The sequence below is a fragment of the Hyaena hyaena genome, unplaced genomic scaffold (genome assembly GCF_003009895.1).
Source record: "Hyaena hyaena isolate Hyena2069 unplaced genomic scaffold, ASM300989v1 scaffold_104, whole genome shotgun sequence".
In the NCBI taxonomy this organism is placed as follows: Eukaryota; Metazoa; Chordata; class Mammalia; order Carnivora; family Hyaenidae; genus Hyaena; species Hyaena hyaena.
In genome coordinates, this window is record NW_024080736.1 from 505,955 (window position 1) to 523,700 (window position 17,746).

Below are 17,746 nucleotides of genomic sequence, written 5' to 3' on the forward strand. Positions count from 1 at the left end.
CATCTATGGTATTTTCCACACAATTATAAATTTCAAATGAAAGTTGTGGTTTGTAAAGTTTGATTTCTAAAAGCTAATTCAGTATTTTAGGACTCTCTAAAATTTAAACAGAATTAAATCCTTATTTAATGCTTCATGACAGATGAACTCTGTAATCTGCATAAAATTTCATATTACTCAACTCTCTCCATACTTACTGCCTTTTTTCACATAAGCATTGCAAACTCCTAAATTTTTATTGTAAACATTAAAATTGACTAGCCTAGATTACCATCAAAATTCACAACAAAAGCCTCTGAAATAGATGTGAGATTTATATATGAAAATAGATTTTAAAAGAGATAAAAATATGAGTTATTTTTTTTCCTAATCTTGGAAGAGGAAATGCTTTTCTGGGTCTGGTACAAAAACCAAAAGCCATAGAGAAAAGGTGGACAGATCCAACTTATAAAAGGAAACTACTACACATTAAAAATACATCAGAAATAAATCAAAAGCCATAGAGAAAGATGCTCACAAGATAAATGACAAAGACCGCAATTCTTTAACATATATAAATCGTTCAGGAATCACAATGAAGACAAACAATTCAATGAAAATATGGAAAACTCTTAAGAAAAGACATCTCACAAAAGTGAAATTAAAAGAGACAAAGAATACACTCATGCTCTTTTATAATAAATTTAAGTATCAAAACAACAGGATGTCATTTTTCATGTCACAGGTAATCAAAAGTGTTTACAACTGAGTATTGATGAAACTGTGAAAACAGACATTCTCACACCACTGGAGCAAGTATAAGCAGACATAACCTTTTGTTAATAGCTTTGTGGAGACAGACATGATGCCCATAATAGAATATTCACCTATGTAAAGTATACGATTCAGGCCGCCTGGGCGGCTCACTTGGTTGAGCACCCGACTTATGTTTTCCACTCAGGTCATGATTTCATGGTTCCTGGGATCAAGCCCCATGTCAGGCTCCATGCTGACAGCGCACAGCCTGCTTGGGATTCTCTCTTCTCTCTCTCTCTCTGCCCCATCCCCCTCAAAATGAATGAATAAACTTAAAAAAAAGTAAATACAGTGTAAAATTCAATGGTTTTTTACCATATCAGAGTATAAAGCAACCATCACCACTATCTAATTTCAGCACATTTTCATCACTCCACAAAAGAACTCCCAGACCCATTAGCCATCACTCCCCTTCTTCCCGCCCCTGCAGCCCTATGCAGACAGAACCTCACTTTAAGGGCAACCTGTTGACGACAGGAAGAAATTTAAATGTGCAACTCTGTGAATGAGCGAGTCCATTTCACAGAATGGATCATATAAGGATGAGCATATTAGATACACCGAGATTTACACAGGGATATTCCTGAAACACTGTTCAGCAAAATACTCAACATAAACTAAATCCCTCAGTAGGCAGCCATGTTAATAAAATACTGGTATTGCAGTAAAATACAATGTAACTATTTTTTTAAAAATGAAGACAATTTCTGTCAAAGAAACATTATCAGAATAGATATTTCAGTTAAAAAAGCAAACTGAAACGGTATGTAGAGATGATCTGTGATCTCATTTGTATAAAAATGTGAGATATTCCTAGAAAATTTTAAAGAAAAGACACATTAAATTTTTTAGCGATGATTACCTCTGAAGAATGAAGATTAGGTTTAAGAAAATGAAGATTAAATATTTAATTTCATATTTCAGATTTCATTTTATTTTTTAAGTTTATTTATTTAGTGAGAGAGAAAGAGTATGAGCAGGGAAGGGACCGGGGGGGGAATGAAGAGAGAGAATTTTAAGCAGCCTCCACACTGACGCAGGACTCAATCTCACAGACCGTGACATCATGACCTGAGCCAAGATCAAGAGTCAGGTGCTTAACCAACTGAGCCACCCAGGCATCCCTTTCATATTTCATTTTAAAATAAACAATGTTCTTGAGCACTGCATGGGTGGCTCAGTCAGTTGAGCGTCCAATTTCGGCTCAGGTCATGATCTCACAGTTCCTGAGTTCAAGCCCCATATCGGGCTCTGTGCTGACAGCTCAGAGCCTGGAGCCTGCTTCGGATTGTGTCCCCCTCTCTGCCCGTCCCCTGCTCGCACTCTGTATCTCTCTTCCTCTCTCTCTCTCAAAAATAAATAAATATTTTAAAAACCTTTTTTTAGGGGTGCCTGGGTGGCTTAGTCGGTTAAGCGTCCGACTTTCACTTAGGTCATGATCTCGCGGTTCGTGGCTTTGAGCCCCAAGTCGGGCTCTGTGCTGACTGCCAGCTCAGAGCCTGAAGCCTGTTTCAGAGTCTGTATCTCCCTCTCTCTTTGACCCTCTCCTGCTCACGCTGTCTCTCTCTCTCTCTCCTAGAAATAAATAAAAACATTTAAAAAATAAATAAATAAATAAAAACCTTTTTTTAAATAAACAATGTTCTTTAAACATTGCTCTGTATTATTTTTAAAACAGCAACAAGCAATAACGAAAGCATTTTTAGATGAGAACATATACAAGGCACAAAGACGTACAACGCTCTAGCCAATTTTGAAAGAGAAAAGCAATTCTCATCATGCCCATAAGTAAATGTTTAATAAAAGTGACTATAGCAAGTATATATAATATTATCCTAAGGTATAATTACGTATATCACAACATAACTATGTATTTAAATTCAGGGAGAAAACTCCCGGTTTGAAAAATACCTCTGGCCAACAGAAAAAAGTAATAAAACAATGTGATTGGTATTTTCTATTTCAAATAGGAAAATATTAAAAATTTTTGTCCTGCAAATAATAAAAATATAATTCGTATTTTTGTACTTACAAAGGCAATATAAATTGCTACTTCTTCAGCCTTCAAATGGCTCTTTTTCTTTGCTTTTTATTTTCATTCTCATTTTTGTATGTAATAAATTCTTTACTTGTATCTTATAGTACCATACAATTTTCAAGAGGCTTCCAAATGTTAATTTTTATTCTAGACGTTAAATTGTTAATGATACTAAACTTATAGAAATCCATCATTTCAATTTTATCATGTAAAATATAATTCATTACCCCAAAGAAATATTTAGAGTTCATATAAAGATTATTAAAGACGTTCTTCCCAGGATTATTTATATTAGTGAAAAGTATAAAAAATCTCAATGCCCAACAATAGGGATAAGTTAAATTAACTAGGAATACTTCCATAATTTGAAATATAATTCAGTCATTAAAAATAGATGCTTAGGAACAATATTTAACAGAATGAAAAGTATTCAAAATATACAAAACAATACATGGTATCATCTCAATTTCCTGAGGAAAAATGTACGTTTATAGGATACATAAAGAAAAAAACTGGAAGGTAATATAATACTCTGGCAGAGTTTTTATTTCTGAGTGTTGATTTTATAGGTGATTTTATTTCCTTCTTTTATATGTCTGTATTTTCCAAAATATCCTCAATAAAAATCCACAAGTCACTTGATAATTATAAACACTACTTTTTCTTTTTTAATATTTTTATTTATTTCCAGGGGAGAGAGAGAGAGAGAGAGCGTGAGCAGGGGAGAGTCAGAGAGAGATGGAGTCACAGACTCCGAAACAGGCTCCAGGCTCTGAGCTGGCAGTCAGCACAGAGCCTGACGCGGGGCTCAAACCCACATACCGCGAGATCATGACCTAAGCGAAAGTCGGATGCTTAACCGACTAAGCCACCCAGGCGCCCCTATAAACACTACTTTAAAAGAAAGATGAAACCAAGATAATTCTCACACTGGGGTGACTCGACATATACTTTTTAAATACTGCAGCAGGGAGGAGAAATATGATAAGAAAATTTCATCCAAAAGTCTGAGACAACTATGTAACTGCACAGAGATTATTTTAGCCAAAATATATGCACGGGATGTTTTAAGATATGAAGTAAGTTGATGTTTACATGCAAACTTCTCAATGGTGCCAAAACTATTTTTACAGCATGCCAAAAAGAAAAACAAAAACATAAGGGTGTGGAAAAAAATAAAGCCACACACATTTAAAGCTGAGTCTCTGATGCCGTACATGAGAGCTTTAATGCTTTTTCTTTCACTCAACACACATGTGGGTAGCGCTGGTATGTTGATGCCTGATCCAAGGTGTCATCATAAAGAATAAAGATATTATTTCATCAAAGACCCCCAAAAGATTCAGAAATCCGGTACTTCCTTTCAATTATTTTAATTATTCTCTGGTAAACAGCCTCAATACTAAGAATTAGCACAGAATAAAAGTAAAAAGAAAAGTGGTTGGGGATGACTTGGAATGACTCATAAAAACAATTACAACTTGGAAAAGAAAGAAATTCAAAATAAGCGCTCCAGGGGCGCTTGGGTGGTTCAGCTGGTTAAGTGTCTGACTTGATTTTGACTCAGGTCATTATCTCAGGGTTCCTGGGTTCAAGCTCCACTATCAGCATAGAGCCTGCTTGGGATTCTCTCTCTCTCTCTCTCTCTCTCTCTCTTTTTCTCTCTCTTACTCTCTCTCTCTCTTTCTTTCTCCTCCCCCCACCTCCCCTCTCCTCTACCCACTCCATCCCTCCCCAGGGATGCACTCTCTCAAAATAAATAAACAAACATTAAAAAAAAGAAAAAAAAGAGCTCTAAAGAAGATGCACCTGCACATGCTAAGTATTTCCCCCAAAGGCTTTTTAAAATGTTTTATTTCAACAGTTTTTTTTAAACAACAGTGTTGTACCGTGAAACAAAACCCTGCATCCCTTTAACTGGAGCCATCAAATGATAAATATTACTGAGATCAGCAGCAATAATTCCACCAGATTGAAATTTAAAAGAAAAAAATACCCTTTCCTCCTCCATTATCAACAAAAATTAAATTATATGCTCACACCACTGTTTGGAGTATCTAAGAAAAAGATCAATGTCCTTTGTGATACTATATAAAGAGGGTGGTGAGAAAACCCTTTCATGCTGAAAATCACCAAACTGAAATTGAATTTTAGAAATTCTTAGAAGCATCCTCATTAAAATGAAAGAAAAAATAATGAAAGATAAAACTATTTCATTAAATTTATTAGAAACATTAAGTCTAAGTCTAATAAGATTTTTCACATTTGCACATTTAAATTACAATTTACAAGTTCCAAAGCATATTCGTAATTCTCATTAATTTTAGTAATGACCCTGTCACATCAATAATTATCCTCTCATTAAGCAAAAACTAAACTAATATCCTTGACTTCCCTGGGTCACGTGACTAGAGAGTGGTAAAGGCAAGTGAAGGACACATTTTCTCAGACCCCTAATCTAACCGTCTTCTATCACACACACAGGTGACCGACGCGTTTCACTGGTGCCATAAGCAAAAATAAAAATAATAATGATGACTTTCAAATTTTCTGAATAGAAATTTTAACAAGAAAATAACAAAGCAGGGACGCCTGGGTGGCTCATTCAGTTAAGCATCCAACCCTTGATTTTGGCTCAGGTCATGATCTTGTGGTTTGTGAATATGAGCCCTACATCAGGCTCTGCACTGACAGTGTAGAATCTGCTTGGGATTCTCTCTCTTTCCTTCTCTCTCTGCCCCTCTCTTGATCAAATTCTCTTCTCTCTATCTTTCTCCTTCTTCCAAAACAAATAAACTTTAAAAGAAATAAAAAAATGAGCAAAGCAAATTCACCTTTATTTCATGGCTACTATATGTGAAGCATGTAACTACTTCCAGACTACAAAATCTTCATGCTTATCCTGAAAAACATGTGTCTCCCAAGTTAGATGAGGAAACAGAGACTCAGAGCAAGTATCTGCCCACTTTCACACAGCTAACAAGTAGGGTTTAAATCCAGGTATTCTTGACTCCAGAGTCTATGCTTTTAACCAATGATACTGCCTCTTGGATAATTCCACTTTCAAATGATCAAAGAAAGTATGTTATGTTATATATCAGCCATAGCATGGCTTAATTTAGCAGATCAATTTCAATAGAAGAAACAGTAAGAATTGTGAAACTAGAAAGGTACATTACAAATAAGTTGAGATAAAGGCAGCATGGAAGGATTTGCTGAAGTAAAAGACACTGCTTCTGAAAACTGCCATTTCCTATGCCCAGATATGTAGGAATGGAGAGTCAAGAGACAGCCCTCATACTCTCACAATGTGGGACATGCATGTGAAAAAAAAAACAGAAAAACAAACCTTACCTACACTGCATCCTTATTTTACACTTGTAGCAAAGACAATCTCTTCCTACCATGCACCATGATTCAAAGACCTGGAAACTCACATTATACAAAATATAAAAACTGTGTTCTTTATTCGAGACATCAGAAAGATCTCAATCCTACCTCTTTCTCATGCATTCGGGAGCGTAGAGGGTCGTCATGGAGACTACTGGATTTTCTCAGGCTAAATTTGGGAGTCATCTGTTGAATGAGTAAGAGTTATTTAATATTTTCTCAGGCCTGGCTTATCCTTAACCCAAAAGGAAACTCTAAGATGCCTGAAGTTCATGCCAAAATAATACCAACACTGGAGAAAAAAGTAATTTATTCACTCCCAAGTGATAGGATTAAGACGACTTTCAGGCTTCATAATGTGGACCGGTGTTCTTTTCTGTAAATGAGTTATTGATTACTTTACTTAAAAATATCTGTCTAGGGGTGCCTGGGTGGCTCAATTGGTTGGGCATCTGACTTCAGCTCAGGTCATGATCTCATGGTCCGCGGTACATGGGTTCAAGCCCCGCATCGGGCTCTGTGCTGACAGCTCAGAGCCTGGAGCCTACTTCTGATTCTGTGTCTCCCTCCCTCTCTGCCCTTCCCCTCCTCACACTCTGTCTCTTTATCTCAAAAATAAATAAACATTAAAATAAATAAACATTTTTAAAAAATCTGTTCATAGCAAAAGTCCAGTGAAATTCTCACCTACCAGAGAAACTGGGATAGGCTTCTCTCTCAGGTACCGAGGATTTTCTATCTGAAAATTTAAGATAGAAATTAAAAATTCTATGATTAATAATATTTTTGAATTTTAATTATTATCTGATAAAACATAGAATTAAACTGCTATTCGAAACATTTTCTCTATGTTTTAGTATTGGGTTTGTGTTTTAGGATGGGTAATCCATAATATATTTTTAGTGGCCCACTAACAAAATATAAAACATAAACTCTTTTGCAGACAAAAGAGTTTCATGATCCTCGCATAGCTTAAGTGCCCAGCCTCAGCCCTGCTATTTCTCACATCACATTTTCTACACCCAGGATCCTGGCTGACTCACATACTGAAATACGGTGGCCTTCCTGTGCCCTCTACCTCTAGATACTACTGTCACCTTATGAGCATGCACCTATTCACCTATCAAGTCGCAGTCTAATCTCCACACACGCAGGCAGCTCCAGTACCTGAATCCTTCCATTTACCTCCAGAATAGCAACTAGAACAGAGAACTTCTTTGGGAGCCCTCCTATATCCACCTTCAGGTTCATCTATCCCCCAATACACCCTCTATTCCAAGGACCCCAGACAACTTGTTTTACCTTTCAAAGCACTATGTTCTCTCCCAAATCTGAGTCTTTGCAAACTATGAAATAATTCTCCCAACTTCCTGTGGTTAAATTACTCCAGACTCTTCCCCAGGAAATTTAATTAAGTTCCCACCACTCCAATAGTACCCTTTTTTAATCAAACATCTATCTTCCGTAAAAGAGTGCAAACTCTGAAAATAGGCTATGATGGTCACAACCCATCTATCCCAGCATCTACCACAGGGCCTGACAGGTCGTGGGTGCCCAACAAATATGCATTAAGCAGAATGGAAGGAAGGCAAACAGGCAGGCAGGAAGGAGAGGAGGATAGGAGGGAAGGAAGGGGCAAATGGTACCTGATCTCGCCCTCTTATCAAGCACCTAAAGTATTCCATGTGTCTCCCATAGCTCTTATATTATATTCTAAGTGTTTACCAGCATGTGTCTACATTGATCTTTACGCACGATGAGTGCAAGGATAATGACTTCTCCATTTTGTATTCATGGTGCCTAGCACAATACCTAACGTGTAGGAGGCTTTCAAGGAAATATTTATTGGATGAATATATACTATATGATAAATCAGAAACACTGATTGTTACCCCAACAATTTCATTCACAAATTAAGTGCCAACTAAAAGCTCTGTCAGACATATTTTATCAGGATCTATTCCTCCAAAATCTGAAGAATAACTCTACTTTGGCACCTAGATAAAGAGTAATTTACAAAATAATTTTTCACCCGAAGGTTGATACCTATGAAGTAATGTCAATTGTCTGAATTTAAATTTCTCTCCCCATCCTCCAAAAGTCCATATAGACCAACAAAGAGAGCACACAAAAACACCCACTACCCATGCCTATACCCTAACAAGGAGAGATCATGAAAACCCTCTATTCACACGTATGTGACAAAAGAAAGATCACAGATCAGCAGAATCAAATCCCGAGCCAAGCTAGAGTGACAGCATGGAACAAAAAGGAAGGGCCTTGGGGTCCTGGTGGTGTTGGAACTTAAATGTCAGCAAATAGTGACCTGCAGAAGGAGAGTGGCCCACCTTACATGGGTCGTACAAAACACCTGACAGACGGGAGCACTGCAGATGGGAGCATCAAGAGAACAGTGTAAAACAGCCACAGCACTACTAGGAACTCGTCCAAAGGATACAGGAGTGCTGATGCACAGGGGCACATGGACCCGATATTTATAGCAGCGCTTTCAACAATAGCCAAATTATGGAAAGAGCCTAAATGTCCATCAACTGATGTATGGATAAAAGATGTGGTTTATATACACAATGGAATACTACCAGGCAATGAGAAAGAATGAAATCCTGCCATTTGCAGCAACATGAATGGAACTGGAGGGTATTATGCGGAGTGAAGTAAGTCAGGCAGAGAAAGGCGGATATCATATGTTTCACTCATATGTGGAACTTGAGAAACTTAACAGAAGACCATGGGGAAGGGAAGGGGAAAAAATAGTTACAAACAGAGAGTGAGGGAAGCAAACCATAAGTGACTCTTTACAGAGAACAAACTGAGGGTTGATGGGGGGTGGGGAAGAGGTAAAATGGGTGATGAGCATTGAGGAGGGCACTTGTTGGGATGAGCACTGGGTGTTGTATGTACGTGATGAATCACGGAAATCTACCCCCAAAACCAAGAGCACACTGTATGCACTGTATGTTAGCCAACTTTATAATAAATTGTAATAAATATACATATATATGAAAGGTGTAAAAAAAATATATATATATGAAGGGTGTAAAAAGTGAACATGTCTAGAGCCAGAGAAGATTCTTGGGAAGGAACTATTTCTGCAGGAGAGGCCCCATGGAAGGAAGCTTGTCCATGATGAAGGGAAAGAAAGAAGCTGAAGAAAAAGGATCCAACAGAAAAAAGACAGAATCAAAGAAACAGAAGACGACAGGCCAAAATGACAACCCAGAAGGTACCTCTGATCAAAGAAACTGATCCTTAGTGGAGCAGAAGAAGGCCTTCCCACACTAAGAAAGCAAGCAAGCTCCCCAAACCACCCCCACCCCATATAACCATGACTACTGCTTGTTCAAAACAATCTAACATCAGTAACTATGAACAAAACAAACAGAAACAAAGAATCCAATATCCATAAAAACTTTCCATAAAAAACAGAAAATCAAAATCAAAATCAAAACCTGTCCCCAGTAGGAATTACTTTTTTAAGCTGTGAAACAGGAGCTAAGATTGACACGGCCCTCCCTGGGCCTCCCCTTGTCTCTGGCACTAACAATCACCAGGTTTTCTGTGCCACCCACTTGAGGTAGGTAGGCCGCTAAATTTATCCAAAGTAAAATCTCAAGAGGGCTTTGGTAACACTTAATAAGCTCATTATATAATGTATATAAATAAATAGACGAAAAGGGCCAAGACATACCTGAAGAAAAAAATCAAGGTGGATGACTTATAAAGATATTGTAAAACTATAGTAATGACAGTAAGTCAATGGAACCAACCAGAAAGCACTAGAAATTCAAATAAATATATTTATTTGATTCATGAAAGATCTAGAATGGCAAATTATTGAGAAATTAAAGATGTGTTTAATAAGCGGGGAAAAATGAGATCAGAGTCTTTCCTTGCACCATATATAATAAATTCCCAAATGGATTAAATACTTATAATTAAAAGCAGAACCATAAAAACTTGCAGAAAGCAACATAAAAAAATGACTTTATGACCTCAAAGTAGAAAATTTTCTTAAGCAATAAACAAAAACAAAGTATACGCAAAAAAGAAATCAATAAATTTGACTACTTCAAGTAAGAACTTCTCTCCAGAAAAGATATCATAAATAAAATGAAAAGATAAGCCATAAGCCAAGAGACGTTAACACAAATGATCAGTCTCTAAAATGTATAAAGAAGGTCTTTAAAAGTTAATAAAAGGAGGAACAAGACAGTTTTTTTAATAGGAAAAACTTGAGACACATTTTACTGAGGAAGAAATGTGAATGACTAATACACATCTGAATATAAACTCAATATTTTTAGAAGTACAAAAAATGTAAAGTACTACCACAATGAGATGGTATTTGCCGCCGCCAGATTAGTACACATTAAAAATCTGACAATGAAAATGTTCCAGATGGAGTACCACTGGTGGGTGTCTGAATCAGTACATTTACTTTGGGAAACATTTAGTTAGTAGAGATAATAATAAAAGCCACTTAAATATTACACCAGAGAAAGAGGCACATTCTTTAGTAAATAATACTGTACTATATATACACACCTTTTTGAAAAACAGAGGCAGCAAATTTCCAGCAGGCAGCAAAGTGCACTCAATAAATATTTATTGTCTGAAGGTATGTATATGAATAGTAAGTAACCATTCTCTATTTTTGGAATGGAGAAAAACCAACCCAGAAAGTAAGTTCTTCAAGGACACACCCAAATCTGCAAATATATAAAACCCTAATTCATGAAGCAGAATTAAGTATAAGGGGGAAAATAAAAGAAGGGGGAAACAGAATTCTCAAAGATGCTCAAGCTCTAATTAAGCTTCAAATTTAAAACCAAAAGCCAAGAAAACCATCTGTGACTTATTTTTACACAGCTCTACATTTACAAGCAGAGTACAAAATATTGATTTAGCTAATTACAATGTAGCCTTTCAACTATGCAGAAGTAACTCCTATTTCATCCTCTTCATCTTTAAAAGCCATTAAATGCAGAAGTTAAGGACTCATTCTGTTATCATAAATTTCCTTTCTTGAGTTGACCAAAAAAGAAAGAAGAAAGGAAAGAGTGTATTGTAATATTTAAGAGCAACGATGAACACTGTAAACAAGTATAAATCTTTCTGTCGTTATTCATCTACAATCCATGGAGTGTGTCTCTTACCCACTCCAATATGTAGTGAGAATTATCCATAGTAAAGCATGTTCTTACGTCTATTTGGGGGAAATAAGCAATCTATTTTCTGATTTTATAACAGCAGCCAGATGTGCTTTGAAGTTAAATGTTCCCACTTCGTAATCCACCAGTAAATGGACTTGAAGCAATCTGTAAACAGTCTTAATATTTACTTTTTTCATGCTCTTTTAGAAAATTTCTTGTTCTCTCACAATACCTCCAGAAAGAAGACCACAACAAAGAATGTCCAAAATGGAAGATAAAAAGGATTTATGTGAATCATTAAAGTCTAACAAAATATTATGCAGAAAACAAAGCCAAAAAAAAAATTAAGTTCCAATAGCAGGAATGAATCACATGACCAAACTCTTCTGGTTTAAAGAGTAAAGAGAATCATGGTAATAAAATATGTAATCATTTAAACTAGACACAAATACAGATATCTGAATGTTTTCTAAGGAAAACTGGTTTTTGACATTTTGTTATGGTTAGTTTTTTAGGTGATTTGTTTGGTTACAAAGGGTTCTGTCAGCTTATTTCTTTGTATTATTCAGGATTTTGATCAAACTGATCAAATACCCCCTTATAGACTAATGTTGATCAATTAGAGATGATTCCGGGAAAATAAAGACATTTTATCTGATATTTTTACTGCCTTAAAGGAAAGGACATTTTCAAGCAATCTATTACTAGCAACACAACTAAATGTTTTTAAGTCATGGCATCAGTTACAACTGCCAAAAATCTCTCGATAGTATTAAATAAATTCAGTCCTCAGTGGCAAATCGATTGTGCTCCAAAATGTTTTACGAGGCAACATTTTAGAGCCTGAAAAATGTTTTTCCACAGAGATAAGACTACAAATGGAGGCTCATTACTGGTTTACTCACATTTCAACAAACACTTAGCACAAATTAGATACAGAGTGAAGGGCCGACCGAGTCCATTGGCACAAGGGAAAGCAAGTAAGCCAAAGGAACAGAATGGAAACAGCCATGTACCGTCACCTGACGTATGAGACAAATAACACAGCAGGAAGAGTCTTTTCAATACACAGGGGTGTCACCTGGATATACACAGGGACAAAAACAAGTCTTAGCTACCTATCTAATAATATATGTCAAAATCACCTACAGATGGCATGTAATCTAACTAGAAAAAAAAAAAACAACAACAACGATAGAGCTGCTAGGAGAAAACAAATTAGAACATCTTCAGGACCTCAGGACAGTCAAAGACCTTAAATAGGACCCAAACGCCATTTAACCACATGGTGAAAAAATGAGAAAATGAACTGCGTTAAAATTTAAAATTTCTGTTCGGCCAAGACACCAGTAAGAGATTGAAGAAAAGCAACAAAGGAGAAGAAAAAATTTATAATACCTCCTCCAAAGGGACTCTTATCCAGAACAGAAACAAAACCCTTACGTCATCAGTATGAAAAAAGCCAGTGACCCAACAGAAAAATTGGCAAACCTGTAGGCAGGCACTTGTCTGTGAGAGGCTATCTAGACTGTCAATTATATACAGAAAGTCACCTAACCGGATTAGTCACCAGGAAAACATACATTAAAACCCCAAAGTGCAGTGTCAACTAACCACTCTCAAGAATGGCTCAATTTTAAGTAAAAAAAAAAAAAAAAAAAAAGTGAGTACCAATACCAAGGATGGAAGAGAAGGTAGATTAACTGGAACTGGCACGTGGCTAATGAGGATGCAAATCGGCACAATCACTTCAGATAGACATTTGGCAGCATCTACTGTACCACTTAGCTTTCTGCTACATGGCAAGCACCCCAAAGCTTCAAAGCTTCAAGCTACAACCATTTTATTGAGCTCATAATTCTGTGGGTCAGCAACCTGGGAAGCTCACCTCCTGGAAGAGCTCAAGTGGACTTTCTCTTGCATCTCCTGCACCACGTGACCAGTGCTCCCACCCTGTGCCTGATTAGAACAGTTCCCAACAGGCCAAGGAGGGGGACAGCCGGGCTTCCCACATTCCTCACAGGGAGAGTAAAGGCACGTCCCACCTGCTAACATCTCACAGGTGTCCCCAAGCCCTCGACACGGAGCTTCACCCCTCCCCGATGGGCCCTGGCCTCCAGGTGGGTCTGCCTGCCTCTGGGGTGCTGTCCACCCTCTTGAGCCACCCACGGATCTGACACTCACTCCTGCTGACCTCGCCCAGCCTCCACTCACTGCCTGTCCCAAGCGCCGTCCCTGCACAAATCCCACATGCCTCCCAGATCCTGCTCTGGGGCTAAGAGGCAAAGAGTCCTCACTGTTCCTTTGCTCCAGCTCAGAGTGAGTGGACCCAGAATGGGAGTGAGCAGGAAAGAAGGCCCGGGAAAGTCCTCCTCTCAGCTCCCCACCAGGCCCTCAGAAAAAGAAAAAAGAGAAAAACTTACATAAAGACAGTCAAGCATGAAATATATATCAAATATATTAACAGAGTAAGAAAGTTTCCCCAAAACTAAAGGTTACAAAATTTAAAGAGTAAGAAAAAAATACAGGAGGAAAATTAAATTGCTAGGTTGAGTAAGTAAATCTCTACTTAAATTACGTATTCCTTAAAAAATACTAAGACACTCCTGAGGAACGAAAGAATATCTTTGGGGCAAAAAGTGTACTTTTAACAAAAACTAGAAAATTCAAATTCTAGAACATCTAATGCATCTGAATGAAGGTGTTTGAAAGTCATGTTGGCAATATAAAAAAAATGTACCCTCAGTGTAGAGCACAAAAATTAACTACTATTAACTGATCACTCACAGGAAGAGGGAGAAAAAAAATCCATCACACATTCTAATACAAAACTAAAATCAAAGCAAAAGCTAAGCTTTTTAATACACTGGATTCTTAAATTATTCTACTGTGATCAAAAGATAAAGAGTTCGGCCTGATTAATGTATATATGTTATAAATATATAAAAATGCAAGACTTTCATATTTTACACTGTTAGTGCATTCTTTGAACAATGAAAGTGTGAAACAGAACCCAGGAAGACCTAGTTTTAAGGCATCACCTCAAAATATTTTAGGCATTTTATTTTAATTTTATTATATGAATGAAAATTCTAATCCTCTGAACAGTTAAATAATCGGGTAAAGTACTCTGTGGGCTAAGAAGTGTACATCAGAAGTTCCAAACGGCTAAGGGCAAAGGCAAGTTTAAAAGGCTAGCCCAGAATTTTGCTTTTAGTTTGATATTGCTTTCTGGCAAATATCAGGGACAAAATGGTCTTTCTGGGGGATTTCCTATGCTCTTCTCCCACTGGTAACGCTCGGACTTCCCTTGGGTGGTAACTGCCCCTCCACCTTCAAACATAATAATGTTTTCCTTTTGACTTACTCTTCCCCTCTTGTTATTAATTCTCTCTCACTTCTCTTTCACAAATATGCTCCCAAAATGGCCAGGAGATTCACATTGCTTTAAACTCTTACCCACGCCCTACCTTCTACCGTGTCCCTTGCAGGAGCCAGCTGTCCTCATTCCGTCCCCTAAGAGCTGGCCGCCCAGCCTCTGGGTGGAGCCCCCACTTCAAACAGCTTAACTGTAAAGAGGATTCCAGCCCTCAAGTCTCCTGAAGCTCCAGACCTTGACCTCCCAACTGGCCTGCCCATCTCTTCAAACCCCACCAGTCTAAAATGAAATTTGTGACCCCTACAATGGATTCCCCCATCTGACAGTTAACTGACAGGAAGCCTGTGTTCACATTTCCTAGAAGCAAACCTTTAGGTGCCCTTCTGGTCAGTATCCTTTCCCCTTTTTGAAATGGCTTTTCCTTCAACCCTCTCCGTCTCCACAGAAATCACCTAGTATGGAGTTCACCACAAACGCCAAAAAGATGATTGGTTCCCTTTCTCCATTTCTACTCACATCCCATATAACCTTCAAAATGCCACCAAGTCAATTTCCCTAAAGCATTCCTTTTACTAAAGACCATTATTAGTGGGAAGGGTTTTAGGTCTTTTAAAATAACAATCCCTACTGTCAGTAAAGACGTAAGAAATAGACAATCCTATATCCTGGTGGTTGGAGAATAAACTGGTATATACCTTCTGGAAGGCTATGTACCAAAACGGGATGAAACCTGAGAAAGCAACCAAATGTGTATATGAAAATCTGTAGGGAAACGTATTGCAGTATCATTTACATTAGCCACAAACTGGGAACAACCGAAATGTCCAGGATGCTTAAATAAGTTATGGAATACCCATCCGAAAGAGAAATTAGTGCTATCACTAATATTCATATATTTATAGAACTACTATAAACTTCTATCAAATTGAAAACAGCACACAATAGGGGCACCTGGGTGGCTTAGTGGGTTAAGCAGCGGGCTCTTGATTTTGGCTCAGGCCATGACCTCAGAGTCTTGAGATTGAGCCCCATGTCAGGCTGTGTGCTGACAGCACAGAGCCTGCGTGGGATTCTCTCTGTCTCTCTGTCTCTCTCTCTCTCTGTCCCTTCCTCTGTGTGCATGCTCTTGCTTTCTCTCTCTCAAAACTAAAAAATTTGAAAAGAAATTAAAAACAGCACATAATAAAATAGTAATTATAATATGACCCCAATTTTGTTTAAATTTTAATTTTATAAATGCACACAGGAGAAAAAAAGGAGGGGCAGATCTATAAAACAAAACAGTAACCCATCTCTCAGTGTTAAGATTTTCAAATATATTTCATTCCTCTGATTTTCTGTACTTTGCCAATTTTCAAATTAGAAATTATCTTAATAACAAAATGTCATCAAAATTGTTCTAACCCCCTTTTCATTTCCTCAAAGCATTTCAACAGCATCATGGAAAGTGGAATGTGGAAGGAATAAATAAACCCGCAGGGCTCAACACTGCCTAAAATGTAAAAGCACAACTGCTCAATTTAGCCTTCAAACTCCAATACAATGCAGCCTGTTTAACACGGTCCCCAACCCTCTGCTTAAGTCCCCAAGATCCAGTCATGTCCATTCCCTCACACCCCCACACGTTTCTCCAGCCCTCCCTCTCTCTAGCTCCCCCCTCCACAACTGCCCAGATACATCCATGGCCCTCTCAGCCTCTGAGCCTGAAAACTGCTGCCCATGATGGTGGCTCATCAGAAAAATCTCCTGATTTTTTTTTTTTAACCCAAATGACCTTGCTTTTCCAAGTCCTCCCTCCCCTTTCCTCCACTTCAATCCTCTGCTTTCCAACTCATGCTAATATTTTACCATATACTATCTTAAATAATTCTTTAACTATGTATGTGTGTATCTCCTACACCCCCAACAAGACAGCTTATTGAGGGCGGGGACTATGCTTCTCTAGAATGTTATCTGTCTTTCCCGTTCTCTAGATCTTTCTCCCACAGTACCACCACACTTCTCAATGGCTGGCATCCAATAATATTCACCAAATAGAATTAGTTCAGATGTTCTCCAAGTACAATAGGACTCTGCTACATCGATGCACATACATAAACCAAGTACTTTTTTTTTACCCCAAGATTCCAACTATTAAGGCGAGCTTCGATGTCGCTGTCATCCAAAGAAACAGCAGATTTTGGGGGATGACCTTCCTGAAAGACAAAAGAGAAGAGAGAAGAACAGGTAGAGGAAAGAAGGAAGAAATAAAAGGGGAAAGGAGAGGGAGGGAGAAAACAGAAAAGTCAGAAAATGGGCCAAAATATATGTCATTCAGAAAAATGAGAGTTGCGTGTGCTTTTCTGGTAGTACCGCATTACCCTCAGAGGAAAGGTTTATGTCGCAGCAGAGGCAGAGTTCTCGATTCTAACTAATGACTGTTTATTATAGCTGCACAGGGCTGCGAGGTGCCTTCACAATATATTCATACAGTAACTAGATTTCAAAAAAAAAAACACATCAAAAGAATATTTTAAAAATTAATCCAGATTCTTCTCTTTAAGTTCTTTTACAAAAAGTTTTAATTGCGGTATACCACAATAGCTTTAAAGGAGGGTGGGGAAACACTTGAAAAGATGAATTATTTACAATCCTTAAAATTCGTTAACAGGGAAGTTTGTGTTGATGTCCAAGAAGCTCCTTGTTCTTAAATCAATTCTCATTCATGCACTGAATATAAAGAGAAATAAGCTTTGGATTCACAGCATGAGAACACAATTATGGTGAAATTTTACTTTTTTTAAAAATTAAAATTGCATGATTTTTCCCCTCTCCTGTAACTTACTCTATTACACATTTATCAGAGCAGATTAAAACTCTTAATTAACTGAGGACAGCCTAAAATCTGTGCCCAGAAATGGACAATGATCTAAAAGCTCTAACAACTTAGAAAGGTAAGTCTATGTAAAATAATCATGTATACACTACAGT

At 37.5% G+C, this 17,746-nt stretch overlaps 1 protein-coding gene across 3 annotated transcripts in view; it reads right to left on the bottom strand.

The window, feature by feature from the left end:
• The window catches only part of CEP112 (centrosomal protein 112), a 421,494-nt gene that overhangs the window by 361,841 nt on the left and 41,907 nt on the right, over nt 1–17,746 (bottom strand). For all 3 annotated transcript variants that reach the window (XM_039236017.1, XM_039236016.1, XM_039236018.1), the window contains exons 6-8: nt 16,894–16,971; nt 6,915–6,962; nt 6,332–6,409 (exon numbers count right to left, since the gene is read on the bottom strand). In XM_039236017.1, the coding sequence (XP_039091948.1) occupies nt 6,332–6,409; nt 6,915–6,962; nt 16,894–16,971 (204 nt within the window). The remainder of the gene's footprint in view (nt 1–6,331; nt 6,410–6,914; nt 6,963–16,893; nt 16,972–17,746) is intronic.